The sequence below is a fragment of the Sciurus carolinensis genome, chromosome 17 (genome assembly GCF_902686445.1).
Source record: "Sciurus carolinensis chromosome 17, mSciCar1.2, whole genome shotgun sequence".
NCBI classification, from domain to species: Eukaryota; Metazoa; Chordata; class Mammalia; order Rodentia; family Sciuridae; genus Sciurus; species Sciurus carolinensis.
The window spans coordinates 22,682,259-22,696,956 of NC_062229.1; the positions used below are offsets into that span (position 1 = coordinate 22,682,259).

General features: G+C 50.0%; 1 protein-coding gene across 1 annotated transcript; it reads right to left on the bottom strand.

The window, feature by feature from the left end:
* Positions 1 to 7,606: 7,606 nt before the first annotated feature.
* Hapln4 (hyaluronan and proteoglycan link protein 4) lies at positions 7,607 to 14,041 on the bottom strand. The gene is made up of 5 exons (XM_047531509.1): positions 13,943 to 14,041; positions 13,043 to 13,160; positions 12,428 to 12,790; positions 10,499 to 10,831; positions 7,607 to 10,253 (listed from the first exon to the last, which is right to left on the bottom strand). Exons 1-5 carry the CDS (start codon positions 13,943 to 13,945, stop codon positions 9,862 to 9,864), a joined length of 1,209 nt encoding a protein of 402 aa, XP_047387465.1. The 5' UTR covers positions 13,946 to 14,041; the 3' UTR covers positions 7,607 to 9,861.
* Between the last annotated feature and the right edge of the window lie 657 nt (positions 14,042 to 14,698).

Below are 14,698 nucleotides of genomic sequence, written 5' to 3' on the forward strand. Positions count from 1 at the left end.
CCAGTGCTGAGATTTGGTGGTTTTGCGTGTGTGATGAATCTCTCACACACAAATGAGAGGATGTTTAGGGCTAGATAAGCCCAGATTTCTTCCCCCTCCATCTCTCAGGGAGACAAAGAACCTCCTTCCTGGACAAGGGAGGTGCCAGGTTTTCTAACCCAGTCCCTGCACCTACCTATCCCTCAAGCAGACATTGGTAGTATCCCTGCTGTGGATCCCACCCCTCCCCCATGTCCGGCCATTGCCTGGTGGAATAGAAATGCTTAAAACTTGAAGTATTAACACCTACCTACAGTCACAGAGAGATGCACAGTGTTAAAACCGAAACACACATACACACGCAAACACACACATACACACATTTTTCTCTCATACTTTTAAATTTTTCAGGTGGGAACATCTTTCCTAGACTTCTTCCCTTAAATCCATGACCTGTAAAAGGCCTCCCCAAGCCAGAAACAAGGCCCAGCTCCCTGATCTCTAGCAGGAAAGATTGGAACTTTTTCTCCATGTTCATTGTCCACTCTCAATTCCTTCAGCCTGAGTAAAAATCTGTGAATTCATGTTTAAAATCATAGTGGAGAATGGCCCTCTGCATGAAAGAAATAAAAGCAAATGCATGGTCTACCTAGGGCTCAGTAGAGATAGAAATGTGTTAACTGAGCCTATATCACTCCTGGGAAATAATAGAATTGACAACTATGGAATAGAAACCATGCTAAGGACTTACTATCTTGAATCTTCTCAATAGCCCAGTGACTTAGAAACCATCACTTTCTCATTTAATATGACAAAACTGAGGTTCATATATACAAGGGAAAGGCACAGAATTGAAGTCATGGCCAAGACCAAAGGAATAGTGTGGTCTGCTTCTGTCTGACTCCGGATACTGCTCTCTACTTTAGAGGAAGACAGTGAAAACATCTCTCTCTCTCTCTCTCTCTCTCTCTCTCTCTCTCTCTCTCTCTCTCTCTCTCTCTCTCTTTCTCCCTGTACTGGGGACTGAACCCAAGGGCACTTAGTCACTGAGACACATTCCCAGTCCTTTTTATATTTTATTTAGAGACAGTGTCTCTCTGAGTTGCTTGGGGCCTCGATAAATTGCTGAGACTGGCTTTGAACTCATGATCCTCCTGCCTCAGCCTCCTGAGTCACTGGGATTACAGATGTGCACCACTGCACCTGACTCTTTCTCTGTTATGTGTGTGTGTACACACACACACACACACACATACACACACATACACTCAGATTTAAGAAATGCTTGAGAAGTGTAAATTGGACCTTACCCTTGACCACAGTCTAACCTTCTCTGCTATAGACATTAGTCACTGTTCCCTCTTATTGTTCTTATTGTTGAGAAAGCTCTAGGTTTGTCTTCTTACTTTGATAACACTTATTGATTTAAAATAATAATAATAATAACAACACATCTTCAGCCACCCACCTCACAAAAGAATTATCCTGTGTTTGGGGAGGCTGGGGATGCAACTTCTTGGGGGTCTTATTGGTGCTCCCTACCCTTAGGCCCCTTTACCCTCTGCTCCCCCAGCTCCATGGTGGAAGGGGGCTCTGGTCATTTCTAAAGTGGGAGTCTGTCTTTTGCTCTTTCCCTTTGGGATGTGCGTGTGTGTTTGCGTGTGCCACGTGTGTGGCATACGTGTGAATGTGTGTACGTGTGACTAGCTTTGGGTTCTGCTGGTTTTGCTGTGAGCTGCAGTGTTCCGTGGGTCTGTGGTATCTGACACTGTGGACATTAATGTACTTCTTGGACATTTTAATAAAAGTTTTTTAACAGTTCAGCCGGGCTGTCATCTCCTGACACTGTAGTGATTCATTGGCTCAGCATGCATGTGCTGAGCAGTTATTATGAGCCATGTGCTGGGCTAGGTGCTGGGGAGATGGTGCTAAACAGGAGAAAGGATCCTGGGTGGGGGTTCAGGGAAGGTCTCCTAGAAGAAGAGGATGGAATCTAAAGGAGGAGTAGCGTTCATTAGACCAGGAGAGAAGAGGAAGAGTGTTTCATGCAGGGGAAGCGCAAAGACAAAAGTCCCCTTTAAAGAGTGTTCATAATGGATGCATTTTTAAAAATTTAATAAAAAAATTAAATTTGAAAAAAAAAATGTTCATAGATAGGAACCACCTGGTTGGGGAAGGAGACATGGAAATGGGAGAGGGGAGGGCAAGAGAAGACAGTGACATGTGAGTGTATGGAAATGTCACAGTGAAACTCATTAATGTGTACAATTAATAGGAGTTAATATATATAGTATAAGACACAAAAGGGTTCATAACTCACTTGAGAAACAGCAATGAGCTTGTGGTGTTAAAGAGGCAGAGTGTGAAGGGAGAGGAAGTCAGAGGGTCAGAGGCAAAGGATGAACCATTCAGGGCCATGCAGGAAGGAATTTGGACTTTAATTCTAAAAGCAATAATAGGGTTGGGTGTGGTGGCGCAGGCCTGTGATTCCAGGAGGCTGAGACAGGAGGATCCAGAGTTCAAAGTCACCTCAGCAACTTAGCAAGGCCCTAAGCAACTCAGGGAGACCCTATCTCTAAATAAAATATAAAAAGGGCTGGGGATGTGGCTCAGTGGTTAAGTGTCCCTGGGTTCAAGCCCCAGTACCAAAAAATAAATTTAAAATAATTTTAAAAATAAAAGTAACAATATCAAAACAAAAAAAATCACCATAAGCAAGGTCAGAAGACAAATGGAAAACAATTTTGCAAATCAGAGGTAAAGGTCTTACTACCTTCTTTATAGAACACCTACAAATCAATAGGAAAAGACTAATAATCCAATAGTCAAACTGGCAAAATATATAAGCAAACATTCACAGAACAGGAAATACCAGCTCTTACACTACAACATAGGCTCGGCAAAATAATACACATTTTGCAAATCACTAAGATATAAAAGAAAGGGCATGTAAATAAAATGGAATAAACAAATCTAACAAGAGAGGGCCTTGCATAGATCACTAATGACAATGTGCCCAAGCTGAGCATTTATGGTGTCTCAACAGCCTGCACTTAAGATCAAAGTCAGTGGTGGTAGTGGGATGTTTAGTTTCCCATGAAAAATCTCAAATGACAACATTTGAGAGACTATTTTCACCTAGCAGATTGGCCAAAGTCAAAAGTGAAAATAGGAATAGTCATAAGTGCCTGAAATACAAGCTACTCAGGAGGCTGAGGCAGCAGGAAGATCGCTTGAGCTCTGGAGTTCCAGGGTCACTTGGGCAATAGAACTAGATCATGTCTCAAAAACAAACAAACAAAAAACCAAAGTGACAACACACAATGCTGGCAAGGATGTGTGAAACAGGTGAGTGTGTCCATTAAGGGTAGAGCATCAGTTGATCCTATCTCTTAAGAAGTAGAGACCAGCCGGGTGCAGTGGCACACGCCTGTAATCCCAGCAGCTCAGGAGGCTGAGGCAGGAGGATCACGAGTTCGAAGCCAGGCTCAGCAAAACCGAGGCGCTCAGCAACTCAGTGAGACCCTGTCTCTAAGTAAAATACAAAATAGGGCTGGGGCCGGGGCTCAGTGGTTGAGTGCCCCTGAGTTCAATTCCCCGTACCAAAAACAAAACAAAAAACAACAACAACAACAAAAAAAAAAACCCATATAGAGACCACTATAGAAAGCACAAGTTTAATCCCTTGAGCAAACAACTCCTGAGATCTTCCTCCAGCTTTTGTGTGAGATGATGTGACTGTAACAAAAGAAATGGTGGTGCATGCCTGTAATCCCAGCTGCTCAGGAGGCTGAGGCAGGAGGACTGCAAGTTTGAGGCTAGTCTGGGCAACTCAGTGAAACTCGTCTTGAAATAAAATGAGAGCTGGTGACATAGCTGAGTAGTACAGCACTTGCCTGGTATGCACAAGACCTGGGTTCCATCCCCAGCACCACAAAAAAAAAAAAAAAAAAAAAAAAAAAAAAAAATTTACATACTGAGTCAAGCACAGTGAGGCATGCCTATAATCCCAGCGATTCAGAAGCCTGAAGCAAGAGGATCACAAGTTCAAGGCTAGCCTCAGCGATTTAGCAAAGCCTGAAGCAACTTAGTATAACACTGTCTTAAAAAACAAAAGAACTGGGGATGTAGCTCTGTGGTAAAGTGTCCCTGGTTTTGTGTGTGTGTGTGTGTGTGTGTGTGTGTGTGTGTGTGTGTGTTGAGCTCAAATCCAGGGCCTCACACACAACCAGGCAAGCAATTTTACCACTGAGTCACATCCTGAGTCCCTGTATATAGCACACACTATTTATTCATTTATCTATTGGTGGATATTTGGAATGTTCCCACTTTGGGCTACGGTGAATAATCCTGCTATGACCATTAACGTGTTCACACATATACACACACACACGCGCGCACGTGCAGAATATACAAATTGTGTTAGCTTCCTGTTACCGTGACAAAACACCTGAAATAACTTAAGGGAAAAGATGTATTTTGGCTTGTGCCTTCAGTCGATGGTCTCTTGGCCCTCATGTTTGGGCCTGTGGAGGCGCAGTACATCATGGCGGGGTAGAGGAGGCCACTCACCTCCGGGTGGCTAGGAATCAGAGAGAGACAGGAAGGGGCCAGGGTCCCACTGTCTCCTTCCATGGCGTGCCCCACTAAAGACTTAACTTCCTTCCACTAGTCCTCACCTCCTAAAGGCTGCAGCACCTCCTAACAAGGTCACAGGCTGGGGACTAGGCACATGGACCTTTGGAGGACATAGTCAACTATAGCACATACCTGGAAACATTATTCATAAGTAGAAATGAAGTATGGATCCAAGCTACGAGGTGGACCAACCTTGAAAATGTGATGCAGAATGAAAAGAGCCAGACATAAAGACCATATGTTGCATGAGGCCATTACTAGGAGATATCAAGAATAGGCAAATCCATAGAGACGGAAAGGAGGTTAGCAGTTGCCAAGGGATTGGAGGAACGAGGAGCAACTGCTTAATGGGTATGGGGGTTTCGTGGAAAAGATCTTGAATCTAGGTAGAGGTGGTGGCTACACAAACATGAATGTACTAACTACCTGTCAGTCAATCGCTTCAATTTTTTTCAGTTTAAGGGATAGAACCCAGGACCTTGCACATGCTAGGCCAGCAATCTGTCACTGAGCCACATCCCCAGATCCTGAATCGTTCTCTTTAAAGTGTTACCTAGTTTTTAAAATTTTAAGACAGGGTCTCACTCTGTTGCTGAGGCTGGCCTCAAACTCAGTTTTCCTGCTTCAACCCCCATGTACCCCAGGAGCTGGGATTACAGGTAAGCACTTCCATACCATATCTGGAGTAAAATGATTAACTTTATATTATGTTCTTATGTCATTTTATTTATCAACATGATTTTATGTTTTTATATTGATGTGTTTATGTCATTATATTAATGGAATTTTATGTTGCTATGTTTTTCTGTTAAAATGGTAAGTTTTATATAAATTTTACCACAGTATAAGAAAGTATATGTTACACACAATCGCTTGTGTAAAAGTGGGGAAAAGAAATAATACAGTCAGTTCTCAGTACCTGAAGATTCAACTAACGGAGGATTGAAAATATTTGGGACATCCAGGCACGGTGGCACACACCTGTAATTCCAGAGACTTGGGAGGTGAGGCAGAGGATTACGAGTTCAAAGTCAGCCTCAGCAACTTAGCGACACCCTGTCTCCAAATACAATATAAAAACAGGCTGGGGATGCTGTGGTTGTGGCTCAGTGGTAGAGCGCTTGCCTATCATGTGTGAGGCACTGGGTTCAGTCCTCATCACTACATAAAGATAAATAAACAAAATAAAGTTAAAAAAATAAAAAAAAAACAGACTGGTAATGTGGCTCAGTGGTTAAGCACCCCTGGGTTCAATTCCCAGTACCTAAAAGGAAAATGTTTGGGGCAAAAATTGTCCCCTACTAAGTATGTATAGGCTTTTTTTCTTGTCATGGTTCCCTAAAAATTGAGTATTACTATTTTCATGGCATTTACAGCATATTTGGTATTAAAAGTCATGTAGAGGTGTTTTAAAGTATATGGGAAGGCTGGGTATGGTGGGGCACCCTGTAATCCCAGTGGCTTGAGAGGCTGAGACAGGAGGATGGCAAGTTCAAAGCCAGCCTCAGCAATGATGAGGTGCTGAGCAACTTAGTGAGAACCTGTCTCTAAATAAAATCCAAAATAGAACTGGGGATGTGACTCAGTGGTTGAGTGTCCCTGAGTTCAATCCCCACTACCCTCCAAAAAGAAGTATATGGGAGGATTATGTAAATTCTATGCAAACTATACTATTTCATATAAAGAACTTGAGCATCTTCAGATTTTGGAATCCATAGGGAGTCCTGGAACCAGTTCCCTGAGATTACCAAGGGTTGGCTGTTGTATGCATGCTCTCCTGGTTGCTGGAATGAGCATGAAACATTTGGGAAGGGCTTTTAAGAAACTTCAGATATCTCTGGGATATAAACTGGGTGACGAACAGGAGATATTTCTGAGTATCTGGTTTCAGGAAGGTTTCTATTCAGGCTGCCATTTCTTAGGGGGTCTTGAGACCTGCACCTTAACATCACGGGAACCACTTGCAGAAGGAAGTTCCACCCAAATTCCAGGAGCTGAGTCTCATTGGTTTGCATAGGTCCATGCCTCCTCCTAGACCAATCAGAGTTGCCCAAATGATGGGTCATAGCATTCATTGACCAAGCCCAAAGGAAATGAAGTCAACCACTTGCAACTTTCTTGGAATGAGAAGGAAATTTACATACTCGAGGGGAAACCAGGAATCTCCAACCCAGGGATGACAATACTGATGAGGCAGAAAAGCATGCATTCATCTTTTTTTTTTTTTTTTTTTTTGGTGCTGGGGATTGAACCCAGGGCCTTGTGCTTGTAAGGCAAGTACTCTACCAACTGAGCTATAGCCCCAGTCCCCATGCATTCATCTTTGGAAACACGCCCCTTACCATTATCCCATTGGAGGAAGCTAAGACCCAGCTGGAAATGCTAGCCACCTAATTAGGTTGCTGGACCCTTATTTAAGGTGAAGGATTGGGCTGGGGTTGTGGCTCAGTGCTTACCTAGCATGGGTGAGGCACTGGGTTGCATCCTCAGCACCACATAAATAAATAAAATTAAAGTATTGTGTCCATCTAAAACTAAAACAATAAAGTTGAGGGGTCTGTGTCTCTGGAAGCTCTGAAGGATGTGCAGTCAGATGGACCACTCCAATTTTATGACCAATTCAGGATTTTAACTTTTGTTTTCCTTCTGGCTTTGCCTTTGTCCTAGAAACTTTCCACACTCCTCTGAGACCTTCCCCGCCCCCTACTCCCAAGCCAGAGAAACTTTGCAACTTTATCACTTTCCTGGGACAGGAACTTCAATCTCGTTTTCAACGTTGCATGCCCTGGGTATTCTCAAGGACCATCAGGACAGTTAAGAAGTGGCAGTACTATGTGGGGTGGCTTGGGGAAGGGCATGCCGGCAGGGGAGGGAGAGATGTCTCTGCAGCCTGCGGGAGGAACCAAAAACCAAGCTCCTCCAGTCAGAAAGTGTTTTGTCCATCAAAACGCGTTTATGAAGCAATTACTCACCAGCTGCCTCATTTTCTCATTCATCAAAAGAAACAGATTTATTGAACCCCTGCTGTATGCTTTGTACTGGAGGGATTTTAGAACAACCCTGCTATAGAGAAGGAAACAGGCTCAGAGGGGTTTTGTCACTTGGTCACACAGTGAACAAGAAGATGATGTGGGATTCGACCACAAGTCCACCTGGTTCCAGAACTCAGAGATGGGTTTCCTAGAGATGGAAGTGACAGTAAGGAAGCCCCCATGTGGGATGCCAGGGTTATTCCAGGCAGGACCGCAGAGCTGGAGTCTCCCACACCTGGGGTGGCTTTGTCCGTGGCCTGTCTCCAGGAACAGGGTCTCACCACTGAGGAGTCTGGCTGACCTCAGCACAAATCACTCCTTAGAACCTGGTGGATTTTGAAGTTTAAGAAACATTCCACCCTCCTGGATCTCTAAGGAGGGAAATGTGGGCAGGGGTCAGGGAAGGAGTACAAACTGGGTGAGAATGGGGATGAAGTCTCAGAACAAAAGGAGAGCTCAATGCTGGCACAGCTCATAGGGCCAGGGCATTCCACAGCCTCAGTTTCCTCCTCTGTAGGATGGTAATCAAAAGCCCGGTGTTGCAAGGGTGTCTCATGCACAGCTGCTGTCTGGCATATAGCGAGCGTGCAAACAGAGGGTGACCAGCAGCTCCAGAAGTTCAGCCCTGTCTGGGCCTGGGCCCATCCGGTGAAGGGGCAATCATGGGGCCCCTGATGAAACCGTGGGAGGAGCCCCAGGGGGAGGAACCCAGGGTATCCCCTCCAAGGTGAGAAGTTCCTGAGAGCTGGGAGGTCAGTTGCCATAGAGATGATGTTGACAGTCTCTATGGCGACAGCTTGGTGGGGCAGGACCCTGTTGTGGAGGGAAAGCCTAGGGGACAGGTGTTCTGTTACCTCAGACACCAGAGTTTGGTCTCCATGACAACAGTTGTGAGGTTCAAGTCGCCTTGGGGCGGAGCTCAGAGGACCATAAGGAGCCGGTGTGCAGCCTGGGAAAGGGGCAGCCTGTTTCTATGGTGAGAGCTGGAGAACCAAATTTGGGTCAGCCCGGGGACAGTTAGGGGGAGGGTGGTCTCCATGGTGGTTGGTCAGGGTGAGTACAGCCTGAAGTAGAATTGTAGGACTGGGGTGAAGGCCAGTGAGATAAGAAACGTGTGGTATTCATGGTTACAGCTGGAGGAGGGAGTCACCATCTCCATGGGTGTGACTGATTGAAGTGTGACTTTAGGTGATAGGTATGTGTTGGACTGATTGATCTCCCTGGTGACAGTGGGAAGCTAGACAGTTGGTCTCCATAAAAAATGACAAGATCTTTGGTGACAGTCCATCAAGGGCCTTCAGGGATTGTGAAATGGGTTTGGTCTCCCTCCAGAGAAAAACCTGAGGGATGGGATGTGGCCACCACTCAGGTGAACCTGCTGGGGTATGTCAATAGTCAGATGACAGATGAGAGTGTTCTCCCATGAGCTGGAGGGTGGGGCTGTCCTCCACAGTAACCTAGGAACATGGCCTGTTACCCTAGAAACTTTAGGGGGTTCTCAGGGAGCAAGGGGAGAATGGGAGTATCCAGTCTCCGAGTCACAGTGGGGGAGAGGAAATGCCTGAGCCCATAGTGTACATGGATCCTCCATCGGAGCATGGTAACCTGGGGAACCCTGAGGTTTCTGTTTTCTCTCCAGGTGACAGGGAGGGAAATTTGGTGTGCAGGTGACCTCAGAGGACCAGTTTTCAGTCTCCAGGGAAATGCAGAGGATGTGTGGCCAGTCTTCAGATAATCCCGGGGGGCCAGCCTCCAGGCGACCAAGGGGACGGTCCGTTTGTTTCCAGGGGGCCAAAGAGGGGTAGCCAGTCACCAAGAAGCCGTGGGTTCTGTTGGCCTCCCAGTATCCTCAGGGAGCGTGGCACTTCTCCTGAAGTAAGTTGGGAAAATGGGAAATCCACTGTCCAGAAAAAGTGGGTTTGGCCAGTCTCCAGAGGACTGGCCAGTCTCAAGGGACCCCAGGGGCGTGGTTAGTTTCTAAGAGACCACAAGGAATGTGGCCAGTCTCCAGGAGACCTCAAGGGGTGTGGTTAATGTTCAAGGACCGCAAGAGGCCTGGTCAGCCTGCAGGGAACTGCAGGGGTGTCCACTCTCCAGGGACCTCAAGGGGGAAAACCCATCTTCAGGGACTTCAGGGGCGTCGCCAGTATCCAGGGGACATCAGGGCGCTCGATCATTCGCCAAGCACCCACAACCGTCACCCTCCTGGGTCCTAGACGCGCAGCGGGGTCCAGGCCGCCGGGTCGCGTGCGCCTCCAGCCCAGCCGCCGCCTCCGGCCCAGCCCCATCCCCAGCCCCCGGGAGCCGGATCTGGTGCGCCTGGTGCTCGGTAGCAGTAAACGCCGAAGAGGCGTCGGGAGGCGTCTGGGAAGCCCAGGCTGCGCACACCTGGCCGGAGGCCTCCGCAGCGCGCACGTGGGTTCACGATGGGGTAGCGCGCGCTGCCATCGGCCAGCCAGCCCGCGGTGCAGCGGTCCAGCAACTGAAGCTTCCACGCAGCAAATAGCTGGCCCACCTTGGCCACCGACGCACCGCGCGCCGCACACGCGCGCGCCGCTCCTGCGAAAGGCACAGGCCTCAGGGGCTTCAGGAAGAACACGCGTCCTGTGGGGGTGACATGGGAATGGATTGTTGGGACAGTTCCGGGGACTTGGGCTGGGGTTCAGGATCTCACCCTCCTGCAGTCCAGGATCCCAGGAACATTCCCTCCCCTGTAGCCAGGGACCCGAGCCTCTGCCTGGGCAATGTTGGTGCCAGGTGGCGTTTGACTGTCGCGGGACAAGGGTACCCTAGTTACCACAGCGGAGGGCCGGGTGGTGAAGAGATTGCCTGGGGCGGAGCCTACGCACCCGGGAGGTTGGACGTGAAGCAGAAGGCGTCATAGCGTTCCTCAGCGTTATGCCGATAGCCGTAGTTGCGCACGCCGCCGTTGGCTCCACCACCAGCCCCGGCACTCCCGGACCCGCTCAGGCCGCCGCAGGGCTCCCGAGGCTGGCTCACCGGGTACTGCACGGATCCGTCGCGCAGCCAGCCTGCGTTGCACCAGTCCAGACCATCGCGCCAGGCCGCGTGCAGCTGCTCGGCGGACGCCAGGATACCATCCTGCTCCGCACACGCGCGCTGTGCCTCCGCGAAGGTCAGCTTGTAGCGGCCTCCACGCGGGTGGTAGGGGAAGACCACGCCTGGCGGGGATGCACAGGGAGTCAGCCAGGGTCCCTAGCACGCCCGGTCCCCTGACATCTGAGATACCCTGAGACTGTTCTACCTGAATCTTCCAGTTCATCCCTCTCTAGCCCCAGATCCCATCTGACCATGCCTTTCCTCAGCTCACATCCATTATGGTTCCTTTAACCTTAAAGTTTGGATTTACTTGACCCTCCACCTTAACGTACTTAATGGTGTCTGTCTATCCCTCATCCATCGCTGGAGACAGTTGCTCAAGTTCGTCGTATCCTTTTCCGCCTGTCAAACTCAAGTCTTCCTTCAAAAGTTAACTCCCAAACCCTCCTCTATTGGGTCTTACATGTCTCTGACATCCCACAGGCACTCAGTCCTTCCCACTGGTCCAGTAGAAAGCCCAGATCCAGGAATGTCTGTTTCTGGTGCAGGACTCCCTAAGACTGGGAGTGCCTGGAAGGTTGACCCAGGGTGAAAACCATTCGATTCACCAGCATTGCTCAAGGAGGTACCCATTAATATCCCTTTCCACCTTCAGTTCTTATGAACCTGTCCCTCATTGGACTCATATAGTCAATGCAGCTCAAAAGTCCTTTGTGTTTGTGCAGGTCTTGGCTGAGTTGAATACTTTAAGTAAACCCAGAGGGCAGACAGGGGCCAGGGAGAACTGGAGTCTGACAGGAGATTGAATCTGGACCTTGCGGCTCATTAGCCTGTGCCCTGGGCAAGGCTCTATCTAACCTCACTGAGTCCATGGCCCATCTGCTGGTAATAGCTGTCTCCCGTGGGGTTTGGGGGAAATTAAATGAGAGACTCCAGAGAGCTCTTCAACTCTCTGGCTGGCACATGAATGCCTAATAACGGAGAGTTGCTGCCACTGTTGGGATTTGTTATTGTTAGAAAGTTCTGCAAGTGGGGGGCCCCTGAAATCTCTCCTAGAATCCTCTAGGATTCTAGTGGTCTGAGTCAGGCAAACAGGTAGGAGGGATTTCTTAAGATATAAACTCCACCTATCAGCTCCATGGTCAGCCAATCAGGGCAGCCCATCTCTTAGACACAGAGATTGGTTCACAGATGGGCAGTGTGACTCGACCTGGTCCAATGAGAAACAACTCTGAGACTCTAGCTAAGACTCCCAGGAAACCCATTGCTAAGCTGTGAGGGTAGAAGCCTGGCACTGGGATTGGGATTCCTTTGGGTTCCATAAGAGGAAAGCCCATTCAGGAAGCAGGAATGAGAGATGGATTTCTGAAATACCTGGATCTTACAGTACCTGAACTTTAACTATCCCAGGGTTTCTTATTGTCCTCTTATTGACATTTTTAAATTGGATTATTATTCCTGTGGGGGACTGTCTCGTGTCAGGCAGAATCCCTGACTTCTCCCCACTAGATGTCAGTATCACCTCCATTCCAAGTATAGCAACCTAAACTGTCTCAAGACATTGTCAAAGTTCATGGGGAGCAAAATCACCCTCATCAGAACCATTGATCTAACCCAACATGATCTCTAAATTTCTTCAACTTCATTTGGATTTTGTCCCTTGCAATCTCCCCTTCTCTCCTCCCTTAGAAGTTCCATCCTGCCCATGTGCTGGTCACCTTCCAGGTCCAGCTTGACCATGCCAGCGTCGTCTTCCAGCTCATTGGTGACCTCACACTCATAGCGCCCGTAATCCTGCAGGGTGACATTTCGGAGGACCAGGGAGGCATCCCCAGGCCCATCGTTCTGCAGCTCGGCCCTCCCACGGTAGCTGCCGAATGCCCGGTGCTGGGGACCCAGGGCCACGAAGACGTCGGCGAAGGCCAAAGGATCCACCACCTTTGTCCACTTGAGGCGGACGCCATCGTGGCCATGAGCGGCTGCTTCGTAATGATAGCGGCAGGGCAAGACGATGGTGCCACCCCGGTGGCTTACCACTTGCCCAGGTGCCGTCTGCACCACCACTGAGCCCGACTCACCCTCTGTAGGGCAACCAAACAAAGTTCAGAAAGGGGGTCTAGGAGTGGGGCAGGGGATATAGGAAGAAGACTTGGGTGCGGGCCAGGGAATCAGAAAGGTAAAGGGGCTCAGGAAGTGGGCAGGGGCTCAGATCGTGGGATGGAGGGACTGAGGCCAACAGCAACGCTACCCGGCTGCCGCGTCTGCGCAGCTGGGTGCTCGCTCTTGGCCTCGACTCCTTAGGGGCAAGACCCGCTTCCGCGGCCCAGACTCACCCAGCACGTGCACGACCTTCTTCCGGCCGCGCTGCGCCTCCACCGAGGCAGTTAGCAGCAGTATTCCCCAAACCGCAGCCGGGAGCACGCCCCGCCCAAGGGCCGCCGGAGCGCACACCTGGGGACACAAGGTGCTCGGTCCAGCCTCAAGCAGCCTTTGCCTTTTAGAGGACTGCCTGCCTCCCCAGAGGACTTCTCAAATGCCCAGGTCCCCACTCCGGTCAGGGTCCCAGAGGACTCCCCCAAGGCGAATGTCAGTAGGTCCCCTCCCCTGCACCCTCGCTCCTGATCTAAGCCATGCCCCTGAACTCTTTCTCCCTGAGACCTGCCCCAGCACCCCACCTGAGCCCCCACCCCAACTCAGGTGGCTCGCAGCTCCGCCTCCTCCTCTCCGGGGCCGGGCTCTGGAGTGGGGAGGGGAGGAGCCGGAGCCGCGGTAGCAAGGTTATCGGTGCGCCAGGAGACTGCAGCAAACCGGGCCGGGACGGGAGCGCGGGGGGTGGGGTGGCCAGAGACACCGGGAACGACAAGGGGCTGGGGCTGGGGAGAACAGGGGCAGAAAGAACCGAGAGAGAGGGACGGAGAGAGACATGGAGGAAGAAGCAGAGAAGAGAGCGCTCGAGGAACAGAGACACAGATGAGGAACGAGAGACAGGGATCGGGGAGAGACAGGCAAAGAGAGAGGGAGAACATCACCACCCACCCCGAAAAAAGGGAGAGAAAGGTAGAAGGAGGCATGGAGGGGGACAGTGTCAGAAAAAAGGACAGATACAAGAGGGTGAAAGAGAACAGAGAATGGGAAGAGAAACACCGAAGGAACAGAATCGGAGACAGAAGCCCAAAACCGGGGGATCAGGGACACACTACCAGCCTGGGACCTGCTCCGGTGGCCGCACTCACCATCCTGCCCGCGCGGCCCCAGCCGAGCGGCCCCTGCGCGTCCCGACTGCGCGCTCCCCGCACACCGGGGAAGGACTGGGCAGGTCCCGCAGGGCGGCGCAATCCCGGAGTCTGCCTGCAAGGGGAGGAGGGAGGCCGGCGAGGGGGGGGGGTGTTAAAGGCGACGCAGCTGCGTGGCTCTGTGGAAAAGTGGGCCTGGACCCTGCGGTGGAAGGACCGCTCTTGATAATGAGTGCATAGCCACGTCCCTGCTCCTGTTGGCTGACTTTGGGTCAGCAGGGAACCTCTTGAGCTTCTTTCCGTGTAATCACCTTTAAAAACGGAATGGGACTCTGAGGGAGTTTGGGATCTTCCATCCTGGACACCTGCCTACGCAAGGGTTGGTGAGTGACTTGGTTAAGGGGCTTGACCTACAGGCCTCAGTTTGCCCATCTGTCCTTTAGGTGACCATACTGGCGTCCTGGGCTCCAGCTGCCCCTGGGGTGAGGGAGTGAAGGCCCCACAATAATCACACTCTAGCATAGGAACCTGGAGCGACAGGTCCAAGTCCAACTCTGCTCCTTACTGTGGGACCATGGAGGAAACATTGGCCTCTCTGAGCTGTTTCCATCTCTGGGAAATGGAAAGTTGGTTCTTTGAAGATCCAATGGCTACGTACACACACATACACACTACGTACCTGGTAGTACAGGTAGGGGCAAGGAGCAGGGGACTCTGGTCAAGTCCCTGATCCCTCTGAGTTTAAATTATCCCTAA